Genomic DNA, 14,240 nt, shown 5'->3' on the forward strand with positions numbered 1-14,240 from the left:
ATTGTTTAAACGCTACTGAACACGAATAAATGTAAAGTTTAAACATTGTTAATGCTCTCAGGAGTGAATAATGATATGTAACAAGACGGAGTGTCGCATAACAGGTTTTGTTGAAACTGTATGCAACATTTAAATTTTATAGCTCATGTTGTTGTTGATATATCCTGTTGGCAGACTTTTATACAGAAAAAAAGTTTATATCCTCCTGGCAGACAAACAAAATGTTAAGCCCTCCTTCTCAGTGATAGGGTTCAACGACGCTCAGTCAAATCCACTATTATCGAACTGGAAGTTTTTATAGAAATGAAGCTTCGTGCAGAATTTCAAGGCTATAATAAATTAGTTCTTCGTATATGAATATACAAAGAGACAAAAATGAAACTTTTCCGACCCCTTGAGTGATAAGATTTGTTACCGCTTTGCCAAAAAATATAAAAGGAATTATTAGAGTATCGGAGGTTACTTCTTCACAACATCTCCATGTTGTTTGAAATGGAATTGTTTCTAACTGTGTCAGATGTTTCACAAATTAAAAACAAATTAGACACCTTTATAATTAAATATTAAACTTGTTAAGAAAAATAAAATCTAAATAAAAATCAATTTGTACTATAAAAAAGAAAAACAAATTGCTTTGTTTAGTTAAATTTAAAATATTTCAAACATATTACATTTATGGCTAAAGGTTAAAAAATGCAATAAACAAGAACTAGATCAAAATTATTTGTATTCTTAACCATAAACGTTTATAAAACATGTTACATTTTATGAACATCAACATTGTAATATTTTATAACTCAAATTATTATGTACAAGTTAACATTATGGATTTGAATACATAAATATAATTTTTTAAACTAGATTCATCTCACAAAATAAAGAGGTGATTTTGATGTAACAACTTAATATTTTGTTGGGTTGAAATGTTTAAATCATATATTTGTTTGATGGTATCTCGAAATAGTTTAAACAATATTTTAGATTGTTACTATAAATTTAATATCATTTCTTATTTTAGATATTTCATTTCCTCTTCATAGATGTTCCTTTTTCTAGATAATAGCAGTAACACGAATGACAAACCACGACATTTACAAATACTTATACAAACTTTTAACTGGTTAAAAAAGTATATCGCAATGCATTAACAGAGATAGTCGTAAGTACAAACAACTGGCGAAATAACTGCAAGACAATAGCTTATAAAAATAGACTGAAGTGATTTGTGTGGACAGTCACTAAACAACGCGCAAACAGTAGTGACTCATCAACTGACGTTGCCAGACTACATTGCCGCCCCCCACCCCCTACTCAGTGTAGCTGCGGCCCTGTACGCAATTTAGGGTTAGAAGGTAGCATGCAACTGTTTGCGTCCATCAACTGTGAAGTGTGAGTTTAAATTGCAACTTGTGAGTTTGGAATAGCATAATTTTTGACAATTACTTCCTGCACTGTAATAATTATAACTCAAAATACAGCTGGAGGGGGGCAGGAACAATTTTATAAAATAACTATTTGTAAATATGTAAATACTGTGATTCTTAAATGTGAAGTCATCAAAATAGTCCAAAAGCTTTGGCCTACCTCCATTAGACTTGTTATATCTCCGTAAGATATTTATGCCACACAGGATGTATTAGCTTCCTTTTTCGACTTACCACAACGCTCAAACTAGTTAAATCTTCGGTTTACGAAGATATGAGATAAATTATATTCTGTTGTTATTAACTAAATAAAATGGTTGCAGATTTTTTAGGGTGTATTGATATGTCATGTTAACTTTTGAAGCACCTTATAAAAATATTTTGATATGTAAATCGCGAGTATATATGTTTCCATTATTACAGACCACAGGGGAGTTACATAAGTTTTCAGTAAATTAAGAGTTACATTATGCCACAACTGTTTCACAATGATTTAAAATGGTTAAGGCCAAACGTGTTTAAATTTAAACCTATTTAGTGTTCATTGTCATATGTTGATTTCTGTTTGCTTCATTATCATCTGTAAGTTTATTATTATACATCAATAAGACAAAAAAATCCTAAACTAACTTAATACTCAACCCAGTTATCTTTTCACGTAAGGCCATTACATAAATAAATGCTAAGCAAACCCATATGCAATGTTTAAAATAATATTAGTTAAAGGGTCTTAAGTTAAACTTAATATTATGTATTTTCCATTTTAATTTTTTACTATTGGTTTGAATATCTGACAAAAGAAAAACTAATTATCTTTTGATCTGCTAGAAACTTAAAAATGGCTACATATTAAAAACACATATTCACACATAAACATACACACACAATTACATATTGTTCGTACACGTTTATATTTCAAACTAGTTTAGACATAAAACTGTTGAAAGTTCCTACACTTTTATTAGTATAAACAATATATACTGTATTATAGTTAATAAACGAAGCAACTATATAAGAAAGAAAGAATTTGATCTGTGCTTAGCACTCAGCTTCGAAAACATATGGAAAATTTGGACATACGGACTTAATAACATTTGCTAAATTATAGTTAGTGTATTTCAGGAGGAAGCAGCCAAGTTTGATTTATAACAATATAACCTAGCTTTCTTGATATATAAAAAGAAATTACCTCCAACAATTATTATAAGATACAAAGTTAAAAAACAGCGAGCGATTTCATCATTAATCTTATTTTAGCCTGATTTTTTTAAACCAATAATATTGATACTATTACTATGATTACTATTGATAATTATTAATGTTCTGTTGCCATAATGTATTTCCTCACATCTTTTGTAACTCTTTTTATTTCATTTTTCTTCTAGGTCATCTCTGTGAAGCACATCGTAGTGTTCAATGTCTGGAAAATTATATATATTTGTTACATTGTATTTTATCTTTACCGTTGTCTTTCGCACATTAATCGAGAAGGTCTATTTGAATATCTCTCGAGTGTAACAGATGTCCTTCGTTTACTTATAGTACTACTCGGTTTCATAAGCTTTGCTGTCTACTTTATTTTTTATTATACACTTAACAGTTATGTTTCGTCATTCGAAAAACAAGGCATGAATATTTATTTTGACTTTGATACATTTATGTTATATTTCGTACAGTTACAGATATGGCTGTCAGTCCTATTGTGTATAGCTATTATACGTTTACTTATGTTACTGCGTTTTGGTAGAGCAATAATAACTTATTATTACACAATAATACTTTCATTCAAATTGATACGTTGGCTAATACCTGTGCTAATATCATACTTGATAACTCTTTATCTTTTAGCTTTCTATTTAAATCTATATTCAATGTTAGATATATACACTTTGATACAAAAATATCACCGAATTGTCTTTAAACCTACAGAGATTGCACAACTTCATGCAACGCTATTTGTATTTCTTAAGATTGTTTCTTTAGGTGTATTTATGTCATTTTTCATTATAATATTTATGTACTATATTAAAATTGCTCGTTGGCATAAACTGAAACATTCAGATGATTTCAATTTCATAAATTTTCTTTTATATCAATCAAACAAATTATTAAAAAGAAACAAAAATTGAATTTGTTTCCAATTACTTTTTAACCTTGTACTCATTAACTTAAGTAAGTAATAAAAAGGTTTGATAAATTAAACTGAATTAAATATTTATGTATTCTATATCTTAATTAACAATTACTTTATATTTAGGTACTTAATACAATTAATTAATTGTATGTATAATTTTGAATCCATTTAATTATGTTGGATGTTTTTAACTGTTATAAGGTAGTTCTGTACCTATTGTTGTGTTTTACTTTTATAATATAAATCCATAGTTCTGATTGTTACCACTATATAAAAAAATAAATGCCTTACTGTTAACTGGACTTAGTTTTTTATGAGCTATAAGTGTAAACATATTTCTTATCACTATCTGTCCATCATTAAGATAACTCTTGATAGAAAGGGTTTAGATACCTGAAATTTGGTATAAATGCTCATCTTGGCACAAGAATCAAAAGATTAAAATTAGAGCAACAACCATAACACCAATACGAAGTGTTACAATTTTTCCTGTTAGTTTACTTTTCTTTTGCGTTTTGTCCTTAAATTCAATAACGTTCTTTGTCTATCCAAGATGAACATAGCTACAAAATGTCAAAATTTCTAGAAACTTTCTATTAATAGGTACCACATAGGTGGTCAAACAGAAAGAGGACGGCGTAGTTTTAAGAAAGCTATACCTAGTCAAATAATTTTAAAAAATCTTTTTATTTCTATAAATCATTTTATGAAATTTTTTTAATATGTAGCTGAATATTTTTTCTTGCATTTGTAATGTTACTTGTCACATGCAAAACTTTTCATATTCCAGTTCAGCTTGAAATTAACAGAAGACATATACTCATATTTAATAAACATAATTACGTAGCTATTATGGGAAGGGTTGATTCAATGCAAATTTTGAGTTTATCTCCAGTTCACCTTACTCTTAGTGCAGCTCTGGAAACTGATTCTGTCTCAGACTAGAATTCTAAAATCTTTTGTCATGTTTATCCGAAGAGGTTTAAAATATTCAGTGAGGCAGAAACTCATGAACTTGTTACATCATATCGACATCAAAGTTATCTACACTAAATAATATAAACATATAGTGCTGTCTAAATGAAATCAGGTGTACAATTCAGTGCATTACGATAGTATATATAACTTGAGTTGCAAAGAAATATAAGTTTGATAATATTGCTTGCTCAGTACTTAAATATATCTTATATTACTATATTTAGATCTGTGCAATATTTAACAATTTCGTAATATAATTTAATAGTCACACACTCAGGGGGTCTTTAATACTAAGTTAAGCTCAAAATTTTAAGATTTTGTCAATGGATACATCAATTCTTAGCAATAACCTGAATTATACTGCAAATTAGTCGTCACGATATCATTGTAATAAAAAAATTAATAAATATATTAGGTTATATTTTTTTTAAAATTCTTCTTTTAAAGTTATAAACCATTATTGAAATTCTTTTTTGGAAACATTTCTTGTTGATACTGCAAATTAAAAGATAACCAGATGTACAATAGGACTATTATACATTCTGCCAATACTATTATAAAAGATTGTGTAAATCAAAGAGCCTAGTATTTGGATTTGATGAACCATGAAGCATAGCAATGGCTAGGAAATGGCATTTACGATATTGATAAATCAGAACCAGAGTTTCTTATTGTTTTATTTATTTTTTGTTTAAACTGATGACTCTACTGGCGCCCCCATCACAGCAATCTATTCACCCTCGCATACACAGGTCGGTGTCGATGACACAATAAGTATACAAATACTTGTAAAGTGTCCAGACGACTGGTGTGTGGAATATCCCCAGGACGTCCGATAGAGCTCTATCTCGTATTTTAAAACATTTCCCACGCATCATCTCCGCCAGTACATATATAGAAGAGCTGTATCGAGCCCATGAATATCCAGTCATCCTGGTTAGCTCACACAGCAAGTAGGTTCGTCTCCCGAGCGTAGATACGTGAAATACACACGGAAGGACCACTTCTGCTTGAAAATTTAGGCCGCTCACGTACATGAGCAATCAACCGGGAACGCCGGGCAATGAATGCAGTACCTCTACTTACAGACTTTAATTATAGTGATGTGTGAAACTAACATCCTTTGATTGGTCACTTCTCGGTTGAGCAGGCAATCTTCTCCGGAGGAGGCTTAGGTTGGCTGAAAACTGGAGGTATGGTCCAAAGGACAATGTACCGGAGCCGTGGTTTCCGGACCTGTGAGATCTGAGCGACGACGATATTCAGAAGCGCTGCTTGCAGTTCTCGGAACATTAGATTTTCCTTACTAGAGATCAACGCAGGCCGGAAATAGTTGGTTGGAGGATAATGGACATGGTAAAATAGGTGGTGGTGTGGAAATCAAAATTAGTGCCGGATACGTCTGTGGCATCACCAAACCAGTTCATGAAATAAGATTCTCAAAAACAAAAGGTCGCAGTCCCGATAACAAGCTATAAAATGTAATTTTAAATTTACACATCTAACTGAAAACCTGACATAGATTATTTATAAAATCTATTTATTTTATACGTACATATCACCTAGATATTAGGACAAAACCTCAGATGAAGATATTTGATCTTATGCACTTCTGAAGGTTGTCGAACATGTAGCCCTTATAGTGTGCGAACATAAAATCAGTGACCTGCGTGTTTACTGTCCTTTAACAAAGGTGTAAACCTCGATAACTTGTCTCCATAAAATCTACAAGGCCTGTCTCTCCATCTCTGTTTATGGGCCTTTATGTATCTAACATTTATGTTACTGATTTCTGTTATGCATTATGCATAGGAGGAGTTTTGTAATGGATTAGTTTATGTTTACCATGGATTAAAAATTTACTGAGTACTATTGCCTAAAAATACAACAAATAAATTATTGCCAATACGATTTGTTTAGTGGCCAAATGTTATTATGAAACAGCAATTTTGTGTATTATTAGTAGTTATCCGAAGAGTATAAATCCTAATACTATTATCAATTCGAAAGTGCCTTCGTTTATTTGGTTTACGTTCACGGGTAAGCTATTCAACTGATTGTACTAAAAGTTTACTTGGATATTCATACGGTCCCTGGGAGGAATATAGGCCTAATCTTATTTCTAATATTCTTTCCGGCTATGCCCCCATTGTCTTATAAGTAGCGAAAAATCCCATATTGATCTCTTAAGCTGTGGAATATTAATTAAATAGCCTGTCGATGCCAAATAACTGGCCTGTGTAAATATTGTTTTAAGACAGCTCAACCACATATATTAATGAACTACTATTTTCAGTTTGTTCACATTTATAATTTGTAAACTCTAAGGAGTAACTATTAGTTTCACGCCATTTTCAGTTTTCACCAATTAAGTACTATACCTAAGAAATCAACCTTAAAAAGTGACTTAAATCATAAGATGGACAGAATTTGACTCTGAAGACTCCTTTTAAAACAGGCGGGAAAAATTGAAACTTCGCTGGACCTGCTTTTGGACTAGTTTCAACTCTAAATTAATTTCCAACAGTTTTTAAAACATCTTTTATTTTATAAATAAAAATGTATATATCGACTGTTGATGCTCTTTTAACAATATATTTTTTTAGCAAATATAAATTATTGGATATGAAATAAAAAGTTGCTATCTAACTTTTATTATAAATTAACGACTGTTATAATATTTCTCTGATTAGTCTTTTAACAAAAGTACGCTCATATCCGTATATTTATTAATATTTTTATCGGGAAAAAGAAAATTAAATATTGAACAAACAATACTAAGACCTGAGTACACTACAATGGCCAAAACATACACATTTTAACATTTCATTGTTTGTGGCAAGAAGGCAAACTTCATATTGGCGTGGAAAATATGATTTACTGGAACCATACGTTCCCATACAGGAGCAAAACCTACGAAACTGCGTACGAAGCCACTGATAACTGCTAATACATCTATAGAAATAAAATTATGTCTATAAACACAGAAATATATGAATGAAGCAGAAGTACCTTTTTTATTTATTGATGCGTTCTCTCTTAGATAAACACAACTTACAAAGCTTTATTTGATATATAAAAATATATTTCATTCGTCATATTCTGCTTATGTTTCAATTTAAAGTTAAACTTTTTAAATACAACAAATAACGATCTTCTTCAAATTTTATGATATTTTGAGAAACCTTTAGAAAAATAACCATAATCCACATGTCACATATATTTTATGCACTAAAAAATTAAAACCTCTCTAGCCTTAAAATATTTAACGAGAAGTTGGAGGGTTATTTTAACGATGCAGAAAATGGAGACCCTCATATAACGCAGGATATTGTTCCCCAAAATGCTAGGACAGGTGTTTGGAATAATAAAATTAAATAGAAAGCTTGATATACTTAAACTTGATATAGATACAAAAGTAAAATTCTAAATAAATATTTTTCTGACCTATATAGTACAGAAGTATATCATGTGTACAAGAGGACAATATGGTTGAATGATTGTAACCCGTTGTATATTTTGACTAGATTAGTTGAGTCACAAGACAAAGCTGTCATAGCTGTAATATGAAAGATAACCAACTATTGAGTGAAAATCTATCATGAAGGAACTTTCTTTTATTATTTTTTAATCAATTAGTGTTAGGAAATACCAGTTTTATTCTTTTAAAACAATGCAAATTACAGTAATCTTTCCATCAACCTCACTTTGAATATAGACAATGAAGATACAGTAAGAAAGCTAGTCAACAATTAATGTACATAGCTTTTCCTTGAACAAGTACCGTTTTGACAAGAATGCTCCTAAACATGGCAATCTTACCCTTGCACATTGCCACCATCGCTGGTCTTCTGTCACTAAAACCCTTTCTTTTTATTTCAAAGTTGATAAATTATTCAGACGGGTTTCATAGCTATACAAATTGTCTGGTAGGTTCAAGACAAGTAACATAATAAATCTAACGTTCTCCTAATTCATTTCAAGATTAAATGTTAGAAGCTTATTAAATGATTATAGGAAAGTTATTCTGACTTTAAAAATGTGTAATCTTAAAATTTTCCACGTACAATTTGGAGATCCAACTCTTAATTAAAAACCTAAAATCTTTAGATGATTTATATTTATAATCTTGAAAAATGATTCGATATTACAATTACGTAATAAACAATCACTCACTTTACGAACTCTTTATTGTATTGTTTGATGGCAAAATCTCCGTTATAAATACAACAAATTTTCTCCTAATTAACATTAATCGCAATATATTATGATAACGGCATTATAAAAAACAAAACAATTATTTTACTTCCGTTCGAGAACGACGATTTAAGTATTTTGTGAAGTATTTATTATTTTACCAACCAGTTTATTTTAAGTAAGGGCTAACTTTCAGACCTTTGAAAACATAAGTGTTCATGTTTGGACCGTAGAGCTGACAGTAGATGTTTGGGAGGTATTGTTAAGTATATCTGGTGTATGGAAGATGTACGAAAATTTCAAACATAAACATTTTTTTAACAGTAACAAAACTAACATACCTCAAAACTAAAAGTCCAACATGTATCGAATATACTTCATAGAGAAATGTACTACAGGATCTACAGGTTTAAAAATAAAATACTGAACACACTGTAAAGCTCCTCAAAATTCATGTTGTTCAACATTTAAAATCAAACCGTAATTTAAATGTAGAATAATCTCATAACAATTCTTATCTTATACATAAAATTCTCGTGTCACAATGATAGTTACTTTACTCACCCGAAACGGCTTTACCGATTTTTACCAAATTTATATGCATAATCAGTAGGTCTGAGAATCGGCTATTATCTATTTTTCATACCCCGAAGTGTTCAGGGTGGTCCACAAATTAAATTTAGATCACAGTTTTCAAAGCGCCTGCATATTGGAATCTGCAAATACCAGACCGTTACGTTAGTTATATAGCCAAACACTATTTGAAGGAGCTAAGTTAAGATGTATTTAAATGTGTTAAAATAAATTATCTAAGGTTAAACGTAAAGCATGAATTTTATACCATTTTATAATAATGTACATGTAAGTGTACCTTGTGTCTTTTTTAATATCTTTTCTTTTTATTTTTCTAATATTATTCTTTTTAATATTTTATAATTTTCACAGGACACTTCAGACAAAAAAATTTAAATCTTCTATTATTAAATTTTTAAAATGAGCAATAATTACCATCACTAAGTAATTTTAATTATTTATTAAACGTTACTTGAATTAATGTGTGTCTGTAAAATTAACTTGATTTTCAAACATTCAAACGACTGCGCTGATATGTGACATGGAGATTGTTAAAGTTCCTGGGATGAATATATGCATGTTCTTATTTCTAAAATCCCTCCAGTTACACCCCACTGGTTTTTAAAGTAACAACATAATCCTTCCAAAGTCCTAAAAAATTAAGTTAAAGAGCATTTCTAATGTTATCAACTTTTCTGTGTAAACAATGTTTAATTTTAAATTTGTTTACAATTATAGTGAGTGAAAATATTTTAACCCCGTTTTAGAATTCAGTGATTATTTAAGTACTTATCTATTTCATAAAATATCCAAAAACATAAGATGGTCAGAATTTGACACCGAAGACTCCCTTTGAAGCAGTCACCAACAACTATGCTAGATGAAAATTCGTTGGATTGTGCTTTTATACTAATGTACTAATTCCAGCTATAAATGTTCTAAAATATTAACTTTTAGCTGTGCATATTAATAAAATATTAATAATTAGATCTAAAAGATAATGTTTTTATCTAACAAAATAAATTACAATAGCCATAAATATAAACCTTTAACGTATTTTCTTGATCGTAGCACTAAGGCAAACTTAACATTGGCGTCGAAAATAAAATTCACTCAAACTAGTAGTTGTTATACACGTGCATCGCCTACTAAATTGCGTGCAAATGAGCGGGTAACGGCTAGACGTGCAGATATAACAGACAATGTAGTAGGACGTTTACTTTACATTTAAACACTGTTATTAATCCTAAATTATTTGTGTTTTTACAAAGGTAAGGTTATCAGAGCTGTGGATGTATGTATTTTTTTATCAGAAAAGAGGCAAATTCAGCAATAGAAAATGACACTAATATCATAGCAAATTACAATGACCATAAATAAAGCAGTAAAGAAAGGCATTTTTGATATTCGGAAGAAGGGTACCTTCATACAGGTTTGCACCGTAGGTTGTAGAAAAGCATCCCCGTTTTAAAGTATTACTTGTCACACGGGCAATTATATGAGGCATGCTCTCGAGTGGGCAAACCATTCAGTTCGTTTATGTTACCTAAAGATTAGCTAGCAAAAAATATTATGGAATACATTGCGTTAAGGGATTGATGTTGTAATTATATAGTAATATTATGACATGTATCGTATATGATTATTAACTACACAGAATCAGTTATATTTAGTAAGAAAATACGAATGTTTAATGGTTTGTAACATTTATACTCGTCATAGTTTACAGCGCTCCATGCTTCTTCCACTCATACACCACATTCGCAAATACTAATAAGAATTTATACTGCAAAACATCGTTTGCCGGGTCAGCTAGTAATTTAAATATTTCTCAAGTAATGGTACACATTACTGAAAGAAAATTCCACGTTCCTAAAATGTTAAAAATTGACCCTTTTTGCATGGAAATACTAACACTGCACAGTGTGGTTTAACATGTATTTGTAGACAATAGATCAAATGGAATTCAGCTTCTACCCTTGGGTTGACAACGCTATTTTTTCCGAGGACTTTCTAAACACATCGTCTTTTGGCTAAAGTTGCTGTGACATGCTGGAACTAACAAGATGCTACGAGGGAATGCTTTGATGTGGGAGTCACCGTGGTCTGTCGACACTGCTCTACTCTGGGTTCCTGCTATCGGTCTCCGTTACGAGCGACGGGACGTTGGCCAAGAACAAACATTTGTCAATAGTCACTCCAGTTAACATTATTAATGCAAAGGGATTAACGATATAACAATTATATATATATACACATATATATATATATATATTATATATATATATATATATTATATTTATTTATTTAACTTAACTACAAACAACCAAATATACAGTACACATGTGGACCATTTAAACAGATTTTTAATTTATATGACAAAGTTGTAATTTTGTTTTGGATTCTGTATTTAATATTTTTTCAAATATAGGATTTGTTTTATTTTTTTAGATTGCTATTTAATATGTTTTGAGGATCTTTGTTATAATTTAAATATATGTATTCTTCTTTCGTGTTTAATTTTTCTCCTTTCCTTTCGATATCCGAAATTTCCATGTTTTTTACAATAATTTTGTAGTTAATTCTAATTTCTAGTTATGTAGCTTATAACTACAAAAATATTTGACGTTAGAAATGTAATTTCAAGAAATTTCACTCTTTGGACATTGACGTCTATAAACATTTAAAAATGCATTTATTTTAGATGAAATTTAGTTTCATATATTTAATCACTGCAAATCCTTATCAAGCTCGTACAGTATATTATACAATTTGTATCCATCTTTCTTTTTGTTTTAAGAAGCGCCTATTCCCTTTAAGCCTTATTCTGCCCGTCCTCATGGGCCACTGACCTGTGCAAGGATGTTATCAAACATAAGTGGGAGAGTCGATTTAGTGCAAGGTTGATGGTAATAATAAAACATTCAACGGTCATAGATAGGATTCGAAACTGAGCTATCGCTAACGCTGATTCAAAGTCTAGATGGCTCGACCATCTGCAAGTCCAATCTATAGAGAGAGATATAGATGTTTTCACAGATGTGTGAATTATTAGAAATTATCCATTTAATATAGTCTTTGTAGTATATGAAAATATAAATACAAAATTGTACTACTTTGAGTAAAAGTGTTTATTTCTTTAAAATGTAATAAACCGCCCTATACATTTTTTATAAAGCAAACAAATATGTATCCGACATTAATACCTAGAGAAAAAATATACATTATAAAATTTTATAAAATTATGGGAATATTATTTTTTTTATCGGTAATTACTTAACTTGTTTTGGAATATTAGAAATATAACGATCTGTTCCTTATACGTATACAACAATACATATTTTAAGTTATTAGTAGAACAATTTAAAAACACACACATTGTTTTTACTTAAACAGTTTAAAGCATTTATTATTCTTATTACTCATATTGACAAGATATTTTATAATACTCTCATTCAGTAATATATGGTCTTCAAATTTTGTTTATGTTTACAAATGATAAATAAATCATTTCTTTATAGCAGGTTTTGTTTCAAATACATAACAAAATTAAGAGATGCGAGCTGAGAAGTATTAGATGTTTGTCCAACACACTCTTAAATGTTTAAAAAATATCTCGCACAGGAAGGTATCTAAAAACAGTTCCAACCAGATTTGTACGGTAGAGTGTTTCTTTACTCCATGTAGCTGTGTCCGTCTCTACCTTTCCAAACCCAGCATATATCTGCAGATCAACTTTTGATCACACTCTTAAAGTCCAGAAACCAATACTCAATTTGAATTGTGTAAGCACATAACCTAGTTATTCATTAAATCGTGAGAAATTTCACTTATGAAAGAAAATCGATTGTTAAACTTTGTAGTAAGAAATGGACATTTTATTAACATAATACTGTAAAAAACTTAAAAACTATAATTAAAAAATATTCAGACACGGAAATAAATATTAAATAAATGTCAGGTACCCATATAGAGGTCGGTAAAATAGAAACTTTAAGTCTCTATGATATAACGATAATTTATCTATCTGAAGGATGATTTCGAGTGCCAATAAATTAAATATAATATTAAAACATTTATCTTTTAAATTTTTAACCTTTTCCTCCCTACCATTCCCATATCGGCCAAAACTAGCGCGGCTGACGATCGATTTCTTTTAAAGGAAAAATTAGTCTTTCGATTTCAAGATAAACCAGGTTGTTTGCTTATACAGTATAAATACTGGACTAATCCTAGATATCCATGGCTATCGGCTCCTAGACTATTATTTATGTTCGGTCCCTTGACGCTGATTTAGCCTAAATGTTTTGTGACACCACTACCTGTAGATATCTTTCAGTGTAGGACATACATATTAGATACCTAGTCATATGATACCTCTGTGGCAATACCTGGAGATCCCGGTTATCAACGATAGTCCTAAACCAAAAACTCTCTAAATTTTTTACACCAATTTGAATATAGGTACTAACCAGCTTTTAGAAAACGCATTGCATCTACATTATGTTTAACACAGCCATGCTTTAAAAGATTATTCAACGAAAATGTAACATACGTTAGATAAAAATGCAGTAATTTTCACTATTCATTATTAAGACATTTATTTCAATAAAGTTAATATATTACTAATATGTGTGATGAAGATAATTAAATCATTAATAATACTATTTTTCGTGTAGGTCTACAAGGGAGGGTACTAAAAAGACTATAAATATAAAACATTACTTAATACTTTCTTTTAAGTGTACTTAACTTGATACACTTAAAAACCGTCAGCATTCACTAAAATAATAGGTACAACACTATAAAGAGGAAGAGACAGAAAATTGCCAATTTAAGGGCATATATATAATTAACTGACCCTAATTTAACATTTATTTGCGTGTCTAACGGTAGGCCTTAAAGATGCCAAGCTATTAGAATAATTATTTGAG

General features: G+C 30.0%; 1 protein-coding gene across 2 annotated transcripts in view; it reads left to right on the forward strand.

The window, feature by feature from the left end:
• Positions 1–3,554, forward strand: part of LOC124360350 (polycystic kidney disease protein 1-like 2) — a 64,436-nt gene extending 60,882 nt beyond the window's left edge. For both annotated transcript variants that reach the window (XM_046813904.1, XM_046813905.1), the window contains one exon: positions 2,810–3,554. In XM_046813904.1, the coding sequence (XP_046669860.1) occupies positions 2,810–3,553 (744 nt within the window). In that variant the 3' untranslated portion in view covers position 3,554. The remainder of the gene's footprint in view (positions 1–2,809) is intronic.
• The last annotated feature ends 10,686 nt before the right edge of the window (positions 3,555–14,240 follow it).

The sequence above is a fragment of the Homalodisca vitripennis genome, chromosome 4 (genome assembly GCF_021130785.1).
Source record: "Homalodisca vitripennis isolate AUS2020 chromosome 4, UT_GWSS_2.1, whole genome shotgun sequence".
NCBI classification, from domain to species: Eukaryota; Metazoa; Arthropoda; class Insecta; order Hemiptera; family Cicadellidae; genus Homalodisca; species Homalodisca vitripennis.